This window comes from Falco biarmicus, chromosome 7 (genome assembly GCF_023638135.1).
Source record: "Falco biarmicus isolate bFalBia1 chromosome 7, bFalBia1.pri, whole genome shotgun sequence".
Taxonomy (NCBI): domain Eukaryota; kingdom Metazoa; phylum Chordata; class Aves; order Falconiformes; family Falconidae; genus Falco; species Falco biarmicus.
The window spans coordinates 19,551,040-19,569,651 of record NC_079294.1 but is presented as its reverse complement, the minus strand read 5'-3'; the positions used below and the strand labels follow the sequence as shown (position 1 = coordinate 19,569,651).

The following is an 18,612-nucleotide window of genomic DNA, read 5'->3' as shown; positions in this document are numbered from 1 at the left end:
TGTAATCTGATTTAAATCCAGCATTTCAATTTGTACGCCTTTGAAAGGCATGAAGTGCTGCCCTTGTCACGAAGTCGAATGGAAAAGCACTTGACTTGTGGAGAGGGGTGCATACCCCATACAGCGCTCCACCACGGCACACACTGGGAGGCTGACTTGTCACTTCGGCGCTGGCCTGGTGCAGAGCTGCTAATCTCTGTCAGATTGAAGAGGCTGTTTGCTGCCAAGACTTCTCTGCCATGAGATAACTTCATAATAATGATAATCAGGTGCCCTGCGATGATAAAATGCCTGTTGCTTGCCTCTGTGTGAAGCATTTCTTGCTGACAAGCTGCTTATTATGGCAAACCATTTGTGTTATGGAAAAACCAGAGCCTTCTATTGAAAAGCAACAAAAAAAATCTTATCTTAGTTTAGAAGTGGAGAAAGTGCAATTAATTAATTTGTTTCTGAGTCTGACCTCTAGACATAATAGATTTTATAGCATGGCTATATATTGTAATTACAGGATAGAGCAAGCCTATACTGTAGCTTGTAGTTGAGTGCGTAATGAGGAGTGGAAGATTGATGTTCAGTGTGGTCAGATGACTAATACACTGGTAACAACTGAACTGGTCAAGCAAGAGTAACAGGCACCTGAGATAGCATTTGATGTCTTGCTGAATAATGATGTTGTTTCCTATGCTGATTACCTTCCTCTAACCTGGTAATTAACTTGTCCTAAAAGCACTGAGTGCAACACAACATTCAAGACAACGCTGCTCCCTGTGTAGCTAGTGTCATGCCACTGCTCATGCCTGTGCTCTTTAGCCTCCCTCAAGACCACTATGGGATTTTCCCAGACAGTAGGCACGGATATATAAACATGTATGACAGGTGACAGATGCCTTCTGAGGAACTTGTGTTAATGATACTCTTTGATCTTGTCTGGGAAAACAGACAAAGAAAAGATGACGATGAGAGAACATCATACCTTGATTGCAAAATAATGTTAGGTAAACCTTTAGCATAGATCCTAGGATTTGTGGGAGGGTTTTTTTGGTCTTAACATGTCCTTTTTGTGATGTTCTTCATAAAGACCTAGAGTACTCTTCCTCCAGTGGAGTTCAATGGAGTTTTAGCCCTCCTGCTGTGTTCAGATAATGATAAAACATTGCTGGGTCATTATAAGATTTAAGCATGATAGATGCTCTACATTACTATGTCTCACTGACTGAATTTTATGCAAAACTTCACTGTATGCTTGGCAGTTTAAGTCCTGGAAATTTTCCTGCTTTTTACCGGCACTATAATCCAATCATAACTTGTCTGAAAAAAATAACCCAAACCAAAATCAACAGGTGGGATTCTTATGTGCATTTTCTCTTAAAAAAAAAAAAAAAAAAAAAAGAAAAAAAAAAAGAGAAAAAAATTAACAAAGAAATCCTTCCATGTGGAGGTTTCTGGCACACAATTCTGTAAACCTAGTGCAATACGTGGATGCCATATCTTCAAGCAATGCCACTCCTGAACTCTAAAAGCTGCAGAACTCAATTATCACAGGTTTTTAAGGCTACAGGCCATAACAGAGGAATTTCATTTATAATACCCGCGTTGCTTCTGAGAATTTCCTTGGCAGGATTGCATTTAAGGCTCTGTGAGCTTGATTGGCAATGGCTGAGTTACCTGCTACTGCAAGCAGGGGTGACTCACCTGGGATTTCTATAGCCTGAGCCCTAACAAAGAGTCTGTGACTTCCAATCTGCCTGGGGCTCCTGTCTGCTGCTCTGTGTGCCTTTGAAGACAACATGTATTCAGAAACAGAGAGGGGGTTGCAGAAATAAAGGGACAGGGATAGCAACAAACTCAGATTACAGTTTGGGTACCTGTGTTTCCTGTTTCTGAGTGACTCCAGTCACAGTTACAATGCTTAGTTTAATCTGCTTTACAGAGCTACCTCCTGCAATCCTTAATCTCAGAAGAAACTTCTGCAAAGCAAGGCCTGTAAGTGAGGTAGGATTTGGGTATGGACAGGGATCAGGAGAACCAAACTCTGGCATGTTTGCAAGGGACGCTGCCTGAGTGGGCAGGCAGTAGTAGGGGGAGTAGGAGAGTAAGAGCACTCTGTGAGCTGATAAGAGTGGATTAAGGATTTGGCACTGAGCAAACCATTAGCGGAGAAGGATGTTGCTCAGAAAGGCAGAGTAAGGAATCTCTGCCAGTGCTGTTCCTACCCTAATGAACTGACCACTGCTGGAAACGGTTATCTCAGGACAGTGCTGAAAACCATCTGCTAGGGCAGACGAGATGTTTTAGGTGTTGTAAGAAGGCATGAGTGACTCTTGCTGACACTGATGCTCCAGAAGTGCTGCACATGGATCTCATTTTCTCTCTCACGGGATGCAGAAGGAAAGATACAAACTAGTAATATTCAGCCTGCTGTTTCAGACCAGCTGCCAAGGGGTCGAGGCTGTTTATATGGCAGAGATGCCTTCAAGCCCTGCGTACCTCTGCCTTGACTGCCTCTGCCTCCCCTGCTGCCGCCCACCAGCCAGGGTGGGTGTGCAAGGTCGGGGGCAGCTGGGGCAGAGCAGAGAGGCAGGCGCACAGCTCATGTAGAAAACAGTTTTGCAATGCTTAGATCCTGCAGTTTTTTTCTTTCCCCCTATTGTTAAGTGGCATTGAGCACCAGCAAAACAGGAAACCGCTTCCTCCGGCCGCTGACCCAGCTGCTGGCTGTGCACTGTGGCCTCCCCACACCACCCTGTTCCTAGAAAGTGTCTGGACATTTGGAAGAGCATTAGGAAAGAGCAAGAAATACCAGTAAAGCTTGAATAAGCAGGTACACTTGGCAGCTTTTACAAGAAGGCAGTCATACTGGAAATATCTGGTGGTAACGGTCAAAGTTGTCTCTGTTTTTCCATAATTAGGGCTTATGGAAGGCAGAACAATAACGCCTAAGCCAATTTCTCTCACCTCACTCATCTGGTAACTAACTTCACTGTCTCTTTGTTGTGCCGTGCTGCTCTTGTATCAGACATCCTCACTCGAGCTGCAAAGAAACCATTGTTTTACAGGCACTGCATCTTGTCTTGTGATCCTTAAACCTCAGAAGTCCAGCCAGGTCTCACTTCACTGGGCGGCCTCAGCAAAGGCAGGAAACTGTGCAAGTGAGGTGGTAGGTGACCCTTTTCTTCCTGAGACACCAGTACCCCACAATATCAAGAAAATATGTACTGCTTGGGATTCTGCCCTTCTGAGGAGACTGCAAATGGAGGATAGCAAAGACCTTGTGGCTCTTTTTCTAATCACACATTCCCTGGTGTGCTCTGGTATCAAGGACAGTGTTGTCCTCCCTGGTGGTTCTGCTGACCTAGAATTCCCATTGACTTGTTTTTTTAACGTGGTGTGATATTCTTCATTCTGCCTCTTCGATACATACGTAGAAAAAAAAAATAATCCTGTAACCTCACTGGGAGCGTCTGGTGGAAATCTTTCACAACTGCATTTCTGTCTTTCTGAAAGTAGGACACATCGATGTGAAAGAAATGATGCTCAACCCAATCTCTGTCACCTCATTACTCTTGAGCTCCAACTTAATTACCTCCCTGATGCTTTGCACAGCTCTTAACCAGACATTCTGTGTCTGCTTAGAAATCTACCATACAAAATGAAGTGATGACTATATACTCTTCCTGCTGGAAAGATGAGCTGTAAGGTTTGGTAAATATAATTTCTAGAGCACCCATAAGGTGCATTGTATTGTACAGGCCTGATTCTGTACCACTGGAGTTCACAGATGACTTACAAAGACCCAATGACACCACTCTGAACGCTCCTATCACAGAATTGGTTTAAAGATTTTAACCCAAATGAATTTGTGGTTTATAGTTTACAGCGCCAAAGACAGAGCTATGTTAACAGCTCCCATATTCTGACCTCCTGTATACCACTACGACTGTACTGATGCCAGTGGAGTTGCAAGGAAGAAGAATTTGATAGTTTATTTCCAGAAAGTCTTTGAGTCTCTTGTGTGAAAGTTCATACCCCAAAGTGGAGTGCCTGAATGCCTTGCAAAACTTACTCCTGGTTCAAACACAGACCAAGATCCACCATTTGAGGAGCCCTGTAACCCTCAAAAAATGTGAAGTGTACACCAAAAATTAATTTCACACCCCTAAAAATTTAAAATACTAAATAATTTAGTGTATATATATAGTGTATATATAGTATATATAATGTATTATAAATAATAAATATATTATTTTTAAAAGTAACAAATAATATGAGGTAGAACTACCAAGATATTATCATTTTGGCCATGGAGAAGATAAACTGGGAGTTCAACCACAGCAGACATCTCTGGGCTGTAAGGATATGAGGACGTTCTGATACATTTTGTTTGTTTCTGTATGAATGTCTCCTTTATCTGAACTCAAACCCGATGCTATTGCCAAGTCACTTCTAAAGACCTATTCTGCCGTGTGGTACAGCACTCTTGGCCACACAGTCTCTGGCTCATGTATGTGGTACAGTGCAGGCAGCCACGGACCAAGAACAGGCCGCCACAGGAGAGCAGCAGTGGGGACAGCTCAGCTGTGTCACCTCGCAGGTGCACCCCTTCAGAGTAAGAACAGGCTGTTCTCACACTTCCCTCTGCTGTGCTCGCAACTGAAAGTTATCAGGACAAATGTACCTTCGAAACACAGTGTGGGTGCCCACATTGCATCTCTCTCTCTTTTTTTTTTTTTTGTCTGACCATTTTACTGCAGTGTTTTGCATTGGGTTTGGAGGTCTGTGAGACTGTTTTGTTTGCCCTGTCCTTCAAAAGTAAACACATCTGGTGACATGTTGCTGCCTCTCCCTAGGCCCTTCCTCATACTCTGGGAGTTAACTGAAGTGACTCTTTAATTTCACTGTTCCCAGAAGTGTGTCATGCACTACAGCGTTAGTCACAGATTCATTACATACATGTCACTGGGGGGATGCACTCTCTCTGCTGCATCGTCCACAGGGTGAGCTGTGCCACAGGGTTTCCCTGGAGAGCACAGACAACACTGTCATTTCTATAGATGACCAGTTCCACATCTGGGCTGCCTTTCTTTTGGCCTTTTTTCCCATTTATTTGTGAGATGGGGGTTTGTCAGAAAGCCATTTTGAGTGTGTATGGGACACTTAACAATACAGCAAATATACATCCCTTATCTTTCCTGACAGAGAAGCTTTCTAAAATCTGGATGGTACTTCAAACCCATGAAGCCCTTTATCCAACAAACAATCTTTTTGTGCCTCACTCCAGATAGGCTTTGGTTTGCACCACAGTAATAATGTGGTGCATTAGAGTTTTAAGAAACATATCTACATCTATTTCCTGGTCTCCCTCACAAAATATAAATCGTTGTTAACATCGCTATTACACAATGCAAGTCAGCGCCTTTTGAACTCAAGGTTACACTTGACCTATCTTTGAAACTAATTTTGTGTAAATAAAAAATAATATTAAATAAAACTGGAGGAATTAATGAAGATTAACAGGAACATTTAGGAAAAGAGCTCAAGGTACGTGAACTGGTTCCTCAGACATGCGAGATGACCTCCTGCTTCTTGTAGAGCGCTTCTCTCTGGAATTTGGCCTTCTCACCAGGGGCTCAGCAGCTTTCTGGTGACGTATCCTGGTCTCATAGCAATCTTTCCAAAATGCCTTCTTTAGTTTTCTGTATGAATCTATAAAGTTTTCAGAATCTTTCTCTTTTTCATGGTTACCATGATCAGGCTGATCAGGCAAATAACACTGCTTTGTGGCACTGTATCTATCTTGTTCAACAGCTCTCTGACCATCGTCCCCTGACATGTCCTTCATCTCTTTTCACAAAGGCCACTTACAAAGAAGGTTAAGACTCGATTTTGGGACTGGCATTCACCTGTACCCATGTAACCTGCTGACTGCTTTGCTGGAAATCCACCTAACACTAGAAAAAAAAAGAAAACTCTTCATTGCTCTTGTTAAAACTTTTCTTCATCGCTTCCCTGGCACAGAGCTCCGGGGTGTTTTGGTAGCTGTTCCGGGGTTAATAGTCTTTATGCCCAACCTGCCGCTGTTAAATGTTGGCTCTTGAAGGCTTTTCCTTTGCCCATTAATCTCAGATCTGGTGAGGCCAGTGAGGCAGTGAGGTGCACATCTTTGGTTTTACAGTGCTAATGACAGACTCGTAAAGCGGGGGGAGGCTGTTACTGGGGTTTTGCTGTAACACTGGCTCTTTTTCCTGTGCATAGCTATACTTTGACGTGGTATGCTTGAACTTTCAGATCAAAGAGAATTACCAAAATGATGCACTTGTGAATTGTGGGCCATTATCTATTATTAACTCATCTTGAGCACTGTGGTGAGCAAACTGTAATTTTCAGTATGTTATTACATTTCTGCTCACTGTGGTGTGCAGCAGCTGAATGTGTGTGTGTGTGTGGTAGTCCTTAACGAGAAGTAATCTTTGCTAGCTAATTCAAATAGATCTTTGCCAACATCTACCAAGGTTGATCTAGAATTTAATTTACTTCTAATAATTTTGTTTTTCTGCTTCCTGCCCCTCCCACCACATTTAGGAGAGGAGAAGGTTTCACCTTCTCTTTTTCTCTTCAGTACATGCTTGCTTCCAGGAAAACTTGGAAACGCAGCAACAACCTCCTCCAGTTCTCTGCCAGATTTCCTTCAGGATTTAATGATTCAGGTGGCTTCATTTGCTAAGTTTTTGCCAAAAAAAAGTAGTTCTCTACTGACACCATATAATAAAGTTGAGCAAACAGGAGGGCTGGTAGGAGACTTATTTTTATTGCCTGGCTCTAGTCACATGACAGATCAGGTTACAAAATACTAATACTCCTGCCAACTCTCAGGATCCACCAATTCCTCTTGCTACTGTTTTAATCGAACCTGTCTTTTCTTTTTTTTTCCTTTTATTTTTTCTTCCCCTTTTCCCCCCTTTTTGCCTGAGGGCAGGGGGTGAGGGGGAAGGCGTTAGACCAGGGCAGGAGATACAGTGAAAAGCAAGTATATCATGATTGGGAGTATCCCTTTTAGCTCCTTCAGTGTTTGATCAGCACTTTTTCACCAGCTGAATAGCTTATTCCCCCTGAGTGTTGGCAGCCTCTGGCAAAAGTAAAGCAATGTCAGCATTCCCCTGTTCCATCTATTTTTTGGAAAAGAATCGTTAAAAGTATTCCATTTTCACCTTGTTTGCAAGTTGTGATGAAGCCTTCTCCTCCAATTAAATTGTGACATTCTGGCTTGAAAAACAACTTCAAGATACGAAGATAAGCTAGCACACACACACACAGACACAAAAAAAATCCTCCTTCTTTCTCATGGAAATAAATTCAACAGTTCAGAGGAGCCACTTCTTTTATTAGCAGTGAGACAAATATATTTTGCAGAAAAATTGCTGATAAAACAACAGATTTGGAAAACGTAAACCTTATGCAACTCTCTGGAGTTCTTCACATTGGTTTCCCCTTTGTCTCTTCTTCCAGCATACAGCAGAACTAGAAGCTGGTTCCTGCAAGGAACCTACCCAGACAGGTAGACACCCAACATCTTTGTACAGTCTCTGATGCTATAGCTACACTGCTACTGCTACCTCAGGTACATTAAGGTGGGCATGACTATGTCCACAGCGTACCAAAGGCACACCTCAGCAAGAGAAGCAGCTTCTAATAGTGGGTTGAGAATTTTTTGCAAAAGGAGAAAAAAACTGCATGGTGCTCATCTTGCAGGCATTGATGCTTTTTGGTGTGTAAAAGGTACAGAGAATAACTACATATCTTTCTCCACGTTTATGAAAGAAGAGCAGTGCTACAGGGAAGTTATGGGACTGGCTCAAGGCAATATAAGACTTCTCTGGTGAATTCAAGAGCAAGAATTCAGGTGAGAGTCGTAGTCCCTGTGTTGCAGCTATGAGACCACCCATCATCTCTTTTGGCAGGCACGAGTGGAAATGCACTTCTTCTGCCTTCCAGTGTCTGTGACCATGGTAGTTTCCAAAGGAGGGTATGTTGCAATTGTTTTAGTTTTTCCATTTCTGCTCTTCTTTCACAAGTTGCCTATGAAAATCTGCAATGCTACTGCATCGTCCTAGTTCAGAGATCTCTTGAAAGCACAGCCCTACTCTGATCCCTGAGAAAACAACCTCTTGTAATTAGGAGTTTGTTATGACTGCTCCTGCAACCGGGCAGGGCTAGAGCAAGTATGTCAGCAACGACTCCTTACGTCCACCTGTCTTCGCTTGCAGTGGACACCGACTGACTGTAGGCTTTTAGGGGCAGGCACCATCACTTGCTACAATTGTACAAGGCTTTGGCCCATCAGTACTTCTGACCACGGCACTGATGATGTCCCCTTAGAATGCCCGTTTCAGAAGACTTTAATTACACGCATTTCTCACTTCAGTTTGTATGCGGTTTCTAATGCTATGAGAAACAATTAAATTTATTTCTCTGAAGTTAGCCCTCCTCAACTGCAAATAATGTAAGTGCAAAAACATCGGAAGGATAATACCATCCACAGGTAGGGAAAGGCAGTGCTGGATCTCTGCACTTCCTTTGACTCCAACGTAATGGAGTTAATTTAATAAACTGATAAGACTTTGATAAACCTTGGCGGTGTTGTGGTGATCTGCTTCTCGGGTATTTTGTTTCCTCGTTCTTCAGGCAACTTCATGTCTGTGTGTGCAATCACAGCTCCCTCTACCGCCTCTCACTCAACCTGCAAAAGCACACCGACCGGTTGTAAACTCTTAAAAAGGACTTCGAGACTCTCCGATTATGAAGTGGTGTTTTACATATGAAACACCCCCACCGCGAGAATGAAACCGCCAGAAGGTATTTCAGTTCTGTCTAGGACGCAGCCCCGAGCTCCTAAACCAGCAGTACGGACTCTTCAGGCGCTCAAGCACCTACGGGCCCGAGAGCAGCTTCTGCCTCTTATCTGCGTGTCAGGCGGCGTTACCTTCCGCTTTTGTTAGGTCCACGGAGGAAAAAGAAACGAATTTTCCTAGCGAGGCGCAGAGAAGGCGCTAGAGCAAGGGCTGCTGCTGCGTGTTCCCAGCCCAGCTGACCCGGGCCTGGCAGCCAACTGCCCCTTTCCCGGGCCCGCCCCTCAGGCGCGCCGAGCCCCGCGGGTGCTGCCCCCCCGGCCGCCTGTGCAGGCCCCGGGGCCCGGGGCCCGCTCCCCGCGCACGCCCCTCACCCGCCACACGCCTGCGAGGCGCGCTGAGCGCGGACCCCCCGCCCCAGCCACCCCGGGCACGGCGGCCGCCGCCGCCCCCCGCTGCCTCCCGGCGCCGGCGCGGCGGCTCCCGGTGCCTGCGGGCGCTGAGGCGCGCGGCTGGAGACACCCGCTCCGGGGACCGGGAAGCCGGGGCTCGGGCCGGCCCACGGCCTCCCGGCCCCGCTGCTGCGAGGCGGCCCGTGAGAGGGGCTGAGACTGCCGCTGCGCTCCCGCGTATTGCGCGGGGAACGCCCCGCACCACGCCCGCCACCGGGGGTGCGAGGCGGCAGGGAGGGGGAAGGGGCGTGTGACGGCGGCACCCAGGGCCGGCCCTTCTCGCCGGCCGGCCCCGCGCCCCGGATCGGGCACCGGCCGGGCCCCGAGGCCACGCCCCCACCCGCCTCGGGCCGCTGGCGGTGGCGGCGCGGGGCTGACGTGGCGCTCCCCCGCGGGGCGGAGCCTCGCCGCCGCGCCCCGCCCCCGCCGCGCGCCGTCCGCCCCGCCCTGCCCCTTGGCGCGTGCGCGGGCTCGCCTCGTGCCCTGGCGCGCGTGCGCGGCTGCCTGCGCGCGGCGCTTCCGGGCGGCGGGGCAGGATGGTGCTGCTGGAGAGCGAGCAGGTGCGGCCGCGCGGCCGGGCTCGGGGCCGCTCTCCCCCGCCGCCGGGACAGGGCGGCCCCGCAGAGCCGCGGCCCCCCTCGCCCGCCCCGGCCCCCCTCGCCCGCCCCGGCGGCGAGCATCGCCGTACCCGGCGGGCGGAAGCGCTGGGGCCGTGGCGGGCCTGGGGGGTTCAGGCCGCGTTGTCCGGAGTCAGCAGCGCGGGCCGCCCGTGGGTGGGACCCGTGCCGTGCCGCCCCGGCCGGGGGAAGATGGGCGCTGCTGGCCGGAGGGGCCGGGGGAAGAACGGGGTGCCCCTGCGATGCCCCTGTGGCGGCCTCCGGCTCAGCACGGGGTCTCTCTCTCTTGCAGTTCCTGACGGAGCTTACCAGGCTTTTTCAGAAGTGCAGGACTTCGGGGAGCGTTTTCATAACGCTGAAGAAATGTAAGTTGTCAGCCCGTGACTGGGTTGAGGAGGCTGTGCCGCCAAACCGAGCTGGCGCGTTGCTGGCACGTACATTAAAAGCCAGGTGCCCTGTGCTGCAGCCTGGTGTGCATTTAAAACCGTGCCGTTGAAGCAAGTGGTTCGGGGCAAGGATTTACATTTTTTTTCCTGGTAGATGTAGTTTATGGAACTGGTCCTTTTGCGGTTACAGGGAAGGGGCTCTGGGAACAATGTGTGCAATGTCACATCAGGCAGCCTTGAATTTCAAGGTGTTTTACAGACCTCATAAGCAATTTTGAACATCTCATGTCAGGAGGCATCTGGTGGTTTTAGTGAAACACGAATAAATGTTCTCTGTCTTTCCATACAGATGATGGCCGAACAAAACCAGTCCCGCGGAAAGGCCACGCAGAAAGTTTTGAACCAGCAGACAATAAGTGTCTTCTGAGAGCAACTGATGGAAAGAAGAAAATCAGCACAGTGGTAAGTGACAACTTTCGGTTAGAAAGATTAGTGGCCCTACTTATATTTTTATTTCATATCTTTATTTAATGTCCCATATTTTAAGTGAAATGTGTCTTTATATTAATTTCATGAGAACTGACCTTTTAATTCCAGAAAAACCATATGGTAGCTAAACACAGCTGAAGCTGGGATGCTGAAGTATTGCCCTTACCTGAAATCTTAACGCTCACACTCAGCATTACAGCTGGGACAATAGTTCATAGTTTTGCTCTGTAAGCTGGAATCCATTTCAGAATGGTGATGTGGGACAGCAGAAAGCAACTCTGCTTGTTTCAGCAACCTTGGCCGTTGTGTTTTGAGTCAGGTGAAATTGTTTGGAGGGAAAAGGGGAAACTGCTTCTATAGAGACATGGGCAGGAGGATGCAGGGCAAATAAGGAACCTGCAGTATGAGGACAAATGGTGTGGCTTGAGGAGAAGAAAGGTCTTGCACGTGTACACTTAAGACTCGGGTGACAAGTACTTTCCTGTAGACCTTGATGGAGTTATTGAATGTTCTTACAACCCAGGGAAGAACTGAATGTTCCCAGACTCTGAAACAGTAGGAACAGGATCCTCGTTTGCTGGCAAGAATGTGTAGGTGCGGGTAGACTCTTTTAAGCCTTGATTTTGCTTAGCATACCTATTTTTTTCTCTACAGAGCTGTTAGTATTTCAGGAAATGTTAAGTAGAAGTTGAAAACCTGATGTGTATTTATTTGGAATGAGAGATTGGGAAAGGCTTTAGCTGACTTCAGCTGTCCTCTGTGATGTAACCCAAGGAAAAACGTTTCTTTGAGAAATAGTTGAAGAGAATCTGGGCTGCAACATTTTTATGGCCCTACAAGTAAATAAAACCTTCCTTAGAATGTTTCTTGCCATTCTTCCCATTGGAAAACACACAGAGTTAGGACAAACGGCCTCCAGAGGATTTTGTTAAATACGGAATGTTTTCAGTTTTCTGAATCAGTGAAGTCCTATGACATGTCAGTACAGCCTACCTACCACTTCATGTGATTGAGTTGATCCAGCTGCTGTTAAAACTTAGACTTGATGGTCACTGGTGGGTAAACACATACTGATACTTGGTCTGTAATAGAAACCAGTGTTTCCTTGGTTAACCTCCAGTATTATTTTTGTAGGTGAGCTCAAAGGAAGTAAATAAATTCCAGATGGTAAGTTTTGTGTGCCTTCTATCTTCCTTTTCTGGAGGTACTGGGGAGTGGTCAGTGGTCAGTAGGAAGCACTGGACAGCTGTGAATGGGTTGATTCAGTACTGAACTGCCATACAGATTAACCTTAAACTATCCATCTATCTCTATTTGTGGGGGGAAATAAATAAATAAATAAATCCCACTGTATTTTATCTGACTTTTTGTGTTGATTTAGAAACACTAGTTACAGCCTACACTTGGAAAGAGCATGATTCATTCTCTAACTGAGAAAATGCGGGTATCTATCCATAAGCAATATGCAAAATGTTATCTCTAGTATATCATTACTTAAGTATGTGTTCTTTTAATGGTTCCAATTGTTGTTTCAGGCATATTCAAATTTGCTGAGAGCTAACATGGATGGCTTGAAGAAAAAAGACAAGAAAAGCAAAAACAAGAAGAGTAAAGCAACACAGTGACAGAACGTGTCCTGCCATCACTGTAACAGACTTTGACCCTTGCTCAAAGCAAAGTCCATTTCTTTTTGAGTTACCACTTGTCTTTGGCTTTCCTTCCAGCAGGATACTGGGATGTGATCAGTACTTGTGTTTAAACTGAGAGCAGAAGATGCTTTCTGTGGATTCTTACATGGCAGGAGTATTTACAGGGTTATACCGAAATAGCTTTACACTCAGCTGCCAACTAGTTTTGTACTTTTACTGATGTTTGTTTTGTATTATACAAGTGGGCAGTGTAAAACCTGTTTGGGGGGTAACACAAGGTGAAGAGAAATGCACTATACACCAGGAGCAAACCAAGACTGGAGCAGGAGTCTGGTGACAGGTGTTCAGTTTTACAGATAAGCCGCAGTAGTGCTAGGGAAAATGGGTGCCAATGTATTATCAGGAACAGCAGCTTTCCTGTTTCTTAGTTTGAGGGAGGTGTCTATGTGATGCAGTGCAGATACCCCTAAGGCAGCCAGCACAGCATGTGAGCTTTTACAGAGCTAGGCAGCTGTGTCCTTGTTCCACTGGCTGCTCCAGCTGCGCTGACCCTGGCTCAGGATGGGGGGAGGGCAGGACTCTGCATCATGTTCCCTTCAGACAGGGCTTGAAAATTTTTAGCTTGTGTTACCTAAACTTTTTTTTTTTTTTAAAGCTTCATCCTTCAGTATATTCAGGGATCTGAATTTCCCCATACTTCACATCTTAAAGTAGCTCCTTTGTATGAGCAGATGTAAAAGGTGAATACTTAATTGTTCCTATTAAACACAATAAGAAATGCATTTGGTTGCAATGACTGATGTGACTTGTCTTGGTGAACTGCTAGCAATGGTGTGGTTATTTGTGCCTTTGCTTCCCCTGATGCTGCTTCCTGGGGTGGTGGAACAATTCACAGTTCAGAGAAGTTACTGAGTTTGTTTTTAGTTACCTCTTTACATATTTTAACTTTTCTCATAGTAAAGAGGGGGGCAAAGGGCAGAATAGAAGTAGGTATTAATGCAGTAAGCCTGCAGCACTAAAGGCAGTCATTTGAGTTGAAGAAACAGAAGGTACCCAGGAGGGAGGGAGGGTAAACACCAGTGTATTTTCTTTTCTGCATATTCACTTGAGTATTTTGATTAGGTTGATGTGAAATAACTATGGCTGCTGGAACTTACCTTCAGATTTGCTCAGCTTTTCCTGATTAGCTTCAAGAAGATCATGGGAATTTTACCATTATTACTATGGCTTTAAGTTCAAACTTAAGCCAACAATGCATGTGAGGAGAGCAGTCTTAGGTTTAGGTCCTTTCCTGTACCAGTCTTACTTCATCTCCCAGGAAGCCTCTGCTTGACTTGAATGCAAAAGCAGAGGCAGGACAAGCACAGGCAGGCAGCCAGGCTTGCAGCGACTGTCTCAGCTTGAAATCTACCATCTTTTAATCACTGTATAAAACAGTAGGTTTAAAAAAGCAAAGCAAACCAAACACAAACCACAAAAAGCTTGTAACAGGTATTTCAAGAAGGCGCAGTAGCCAAACCTTTTATTACACAAAACCCCTTCTTCAAAAAAGTTTAAAACTGTGTTACAGTTGAAGATAAATTATCCTCTAATCCTTGAGCTGAGTTTCTCATTTCAGTACTACTGTTGCATGTTGACGTAAAAGGCATTCTGAAACTATTTTTAAAAAAAAGTTTTACACCTGCACAGCTGGTAATCTCTTTCTTGGCATAAGGGAAAGAATTACATTATAATACATATCTGTGGCGGTAGTCAGACATTCCTGAATTGTCTATAAAACACATTTCCACTTTGACATAAATTTACAGTTTCATATTACACATAAAATTCAATATGGACATGTAAAAAGGCATTAGTTGCCTGTCTTGCATTGCAGCTCTTTGAAATTCCTTTTGACAAAAACACTGTTCCTATTATACAAGCATTCCATAAAAGCTGCTTTAAGCACTAAAACAAAACCTTGTATTCATCTGGGTAACTGTACAGGATAAGTGCAGGAACCCTGCAGAAGGAAGGAAAAGAGAATTTTTAAACTTTGAAACTAGGTTCAAAAGCTACAATGTCTGTCGCAAATCTTGGCAACAAGCTAACTGCAAAGATTAAGCAGAAAAGCAGGAAGTTTTAGTGCCTTTGGCTGTGACTGCAGTTTTCCCCTTTACCTAGCCTGTTCAGTTTTTATGCAGTGATCTGAAGGCTTACGGCTAAGCAGTGCTCTGTGTGCAGGTGTCAAACGGGAAAGGAAGACGCTGTCAGGGACTGCATCATGCTCACACCCAACATTGTATGGAATATTATCTGTATGTAGTAATTGGGTTCTGTCGCTCAGAGCCTTGCAAGCCACAGGAAGAAAAAACCCACTTCACTTGCTATTTAGTTGTGTTAGTAAACATAACTGAAACTGAAGCAATTTTGCTGCATCTCTAAGAAAAAGGAATCGGTCAATTTTTAGACTCATTTAAATGCTAAGTACCTTCAAGCTGAACATAGGTTTTAGAAAACATACTACCAATGAAACCCACAATAGGACATAAATATCCAGCTCTCACTTAACTGTACCAGTACATGCAACAGCTGAAAATCTGAGGCTTAAAACTGGATGTGCCCAGACTCTGTGTTTCAGCCTTGCCAGAATCCAATAAGGACACTACAAGCCAAACAAATGTTTTTGTTTAGAAAGTAGAAATGGGCTTCACTGTACATGTTGAGAGAGCATACACTGTGTCTGCTTAAAGCTGGGTAGTCTGTCAGCTGTGCCAGATTCCCATCAAATTCCTTCAGAGCAGGAGGAATTAAATGCATCTGAGTTTTACAATGCAAGCTGAGTCCCTCCCATGAGAAAAGAGGGTTGTTCTTCTCTATATAGCATATATAGAATAGCAGTATACCTCAATATATGTAGTTGTTTGCTATTCAGTGTTATGAACAAAGCAGCAAGTGAGCACAGTGGGAGTACATTTTAGAATTTTTTGTAAAGGCTTGTAAAAATGAAGAATTTACATGGCCAAGAATTTACGATTTACTACAAGTGATGATTACACGACCAGTAATCTCTTCCCATAGTACTCAGGGAACTATATACATTTCCTGAATATTTCTGTTTTCCTCAGGGAGAGGGAAAGGGGAGGACAAATTAAAACCAGCTTATTTAGTCAAGTTTGAAAGCATAACTGAGGTGTTTTATGTACCACTTGTAAGAGCTTAACAAATTTACCTCTTTTCCATTTTGATACTGTAAATTTCATCACAAATTGCTTGCAAGTATGAACATCTCTGTTTTGGCCATCGTGACATCAGTTGTCTCACGGTAGCATCAAAGGCTTGTCTATCTCCATCAAACTAAGAAAAAAAAAATGACAAGAGGCTATGATACAGTCTTACATTCTCTCATGAAGGAAATACTTCTCCCAATTGGATTCAGTTTTCTGAACACTGTGTAATGTTCATGTTCCTTTAATTAAAAAGGTTTCAAACAAAATTCACGTAACATGCAACTTGATTTTGTTAGAATTTTTTAAAGAAAATGTATTAACAATTTAGTGATCAGTTTCTTAACACAGGTGATTTAACGATAAAAAGGTGTAAGCAACAAAGAGGACTCTACCCGGTTTGCAATGCTGAACAGAATATGAGAACCGTGGTATAACGGTGGTCAAAAAGCTGATTGTGTGTCTTAGTTTATCACCTTTAATAAATAAATAATCTCTGTCATTTGGATAGACTGGATAAACTTAAATATTTTGGAAATATCTTCAAATGTTTCACTGGGGTCTGACTACCAGACTAGCACTGCTTCAGAGCAGCAAATGAAAGGTATGAAAGTGCTAAACCCACTTTCAGGGAGGATGCCATTCCTCTTCTTTTGTGGGGTGGGGAGATAACCCTCTCACTAGTAAAATATCCGGACTTTAAAGCTACTACTGTCACTGGAAGAAAGAAGAGACCTTTGTCTTTGGTGGGTTTTTCCCCCTCACATCTAGCAGTTTGAGTTGGTAAAGGTGTCATACCCCTTTTTATCTTGGCTTCGCTAGGAGACGTTTCAGCTACTGTACTTGAAACAACTGCCTCTGTATTTTGGGTCTTCCTTCATTAACAGCTTCAAGAAACAACTTCATTGAAACCACTGTTAATGCTTACTGGTTTCTGAAAGCGAGCAGTAAGACAATTTCAGTTAACTGCTCTTGGGAAAAAGCACAGAGCTTTGTATTAGGAGTTTCTAATGGTGTCTTGTGTAACTTGGGCATTTGACAAAAAGATTTTTCTAGCCTCAGTCAAGCTTCTTGGGTAAAAAAAATCCTTTCAAGTTTTAAAACCTAATTCAAACTCCTTGAAGGACAAAACCTACGATGGGTGAATTTTAAATTCCACTTCATTAGGAACAGAATTTATCATCTATTGTTCAATTAAAGTTTCAGTGACAATACTGAATTGCTTACCTCTAATGATAAGAAGTGTATCACAGTTGCTTTTGGCAGATCTACCTGTAAAAACATAATCAAGAAATCAATACTTAACAGTTCTTCAGTTCGCCAGCTGGGTATTCGCTGTACTGAAGGGAGACGGACTTTTTTATTTCCAAAGAAGCACTTGTGCTGACAGAACTGGGAATTTACCAAGGTTTTAAACAAACTGTTCATGACAGATTCCATTACGGAAAGTTCCAAATGGACGTAGGCAAATAGCCAGTATGTTTCCTGAAAAGCATCCACCATTTTAAAAGTCCTTTGTGACATGGTCAGTGAAGTCTAAAAGCTATGTACAAACAAAAGCTGTGTTAGTTGAAATGTAAGAGCAAGTCTAGCAGGAACAAGTTATTAAGTCTACCATAGTAGTTAGCATAAGTACAGCTTAAGAATTTACACAATTCGAGATACTTTTCAAGTATTAAAGAAACATGCCATGGGTCTTATTTAACCAGAAGTCTGGTTCACTTGGTATCTCTAAAGCAATTCTATTGCCAATAGCTTGTTCTAGATAGCAACTGCATCTTCCAATTTAATTAAGAATTTGAAATTTATTCAGGCTTCTGCCAAATACTTACTGCTAAAATCTCAATCTCATTTGTTTTCTGTTGCAGGCTAGAAACAAATGTCTGAAGTCTTGTTTGTACCTGGCAACAAAAGATGAGCGAAAGTAAACTACACTGCTTCTGTGACACAGGTTGGGAACACTTATTTTGTATTTCATAGATGATGAGAACAGAAGAGGCTGTTTACACACTTCACCTAATAAAATAAGACTCTAATATGTATGTACAATGACAGCTCAGCCACAATGTCACAGATAATCCCCAAGATCTAAAAAAAAGGTGGTCTTTGCCTTCAACCTTTTGTGTTGTTCATAGTCTATTCTATGAATAAAGAACAAACAGGATATATTTGTTTAAGTTAGGAGACAGGGAAAATATGATTTCTACCATTCCTTAACTTTTAAGAATCACTTCTTAATACTTATTTGATGTGTGTATACCTGAATTTCTTGACGACGCCTAGCACTGGCAGATAATTTTTCAGGAGTCATAACACTAACATTAGGCACTACAAGAGGTCCATGGGATTCAAATACACCTAAAATGCAAATATACAGTTTTAGATTATATTCTTTCCTTATACAAAAAGCAGGAAGAAACAGAAAATTCATAGATATTAATAAGCTAAGATCTGTATAGTACAGGGTTCAAAAAGCTGCTAACAAACTCTGAAGTCAATCAAATCGATAGGACAGTGAAAACATGTTCATGTAAATTCTCAAATGCTCACTTATGGCTATGAAAGACTGGTTGGTAAGACAAAGAAATCTGGTATTTTATATCAACATTCCCTGAAACTAATAAAAGGTTCCAAACGGCTTGCAGAATTTTAGAGGAATGCAGCATACCTAGTATCAAAACAAGAAAAAGTGATTACAAGAATGAGGGAACTGTTTAATGCTCAGTCCCACAGCAGAGTCAATGACAAAACAAACAATAAACCCCAGTCCTCAGCTTCCCCAAATAACAATAATTAAAGTGTGAAATGGCTTGTTTTGAAATCTGGATTGTCACTTCTGTTATCACACACACAAGAACAACCCCCCCAAACCCCCAGTTAAGCACGGCCACCTCACTCACCGATCACCACACACTCTATCAGTACTTCAAATAATTATCCAAAAAGCCAAACTTTATCCACACAACAAGT

At 43.7% G+C, this 18,612-nt stretch overlaps 2 protein-coding genes across 4 annotated transcripts in view; one reads left to right on the top strand and one right to left on the bottom strand.

The window, feature by feature from the left end:
- The first annotated feature begins 9,714 nt into the window (after positions 1-9,714).
- Positions 9,715-13,218, top strand: SRP14 (signal recognition particle 14). Its single transcript, XM_056345207.1, has 5 exons — positions 9,715-9,855; positions 10,205-10,277; positions 10,648-10,760; positions 11,922-11,954; positions 12,323-13,218. The coding sequence occupies exons 1-5, from the start codon at positions 9,832-9,834 to the stop codon at positions 12,410-12,412; spliced, it is 333 nt and encodes a 110-aa protein (XP_056201182.1). The 5' UTR covers positions 9,715-9,831; the 3' UTR covers positions 12,413-13,218.
- Positions 13,219-13,918: 700 nt separating this feature from the next.
- The window catches only part of EIF2AK4 (eukaryotic translation initiation factor 2 alpha kinase 4), a 37,717-nt gene continuing 33,023 nt past the window's right edge, over positions 13,919-18,612 (bottom strand). For all 3 annotated transcript variants that reach the window (XM_056345204.1, XM_056345205.1, XM_056345206.1), the window contains 5 exons: positions 17,903-18,000; positions 17,475-17,543; positions 16,870-16,914; positions 15,648-15,772; positions 13,919-14,438 (listed from right to left, as the gene is read on the bottom strand). In XM_056345204.1, the coding sequence (XP_056201179.1) occupies positions 14,384-14,438; positions 15,648-15,772; positions 16,870-16,914; positions 17,475-17,543; positions 17,903-18,000 (392 nt within the window). In that variant the 3' untranslated portion in view covers positions 13,919-14,383. The remainder of the gene's footprint in view (positions 14,439-15,647; positions 15,773-16,869; positions 16,915-17,474; positions 17,544-17,902; positions 18,001-18,612) is intronic.

What these genes read in the sequence shown, in the direction of transcription:
- SRP14 (XM_056345207.1), top strand. Translation starts at nt 9,832, where the DNA reads ATGGTGCTGCTGGAGAGCGAGCAG. An exon ending in TGCTGCTGGAGAGCGAGCAG is followed by an intron (nt 9,856 to 10,204) that starts GTGCGGCCGCGC and finishes TCTCTCTTGCAG; the next exon opens with TTCCTGACGGAGCTTACCAG. An exon ending in AAGTAAATAAATTCCAGATG is followed by an intron (nt 11,955 to 12,322) that starts GTAAGTTTTGTG and finishes TTGTTGTTTCAG; the next exon opens with GCATATTCAAATTTGCTGAG.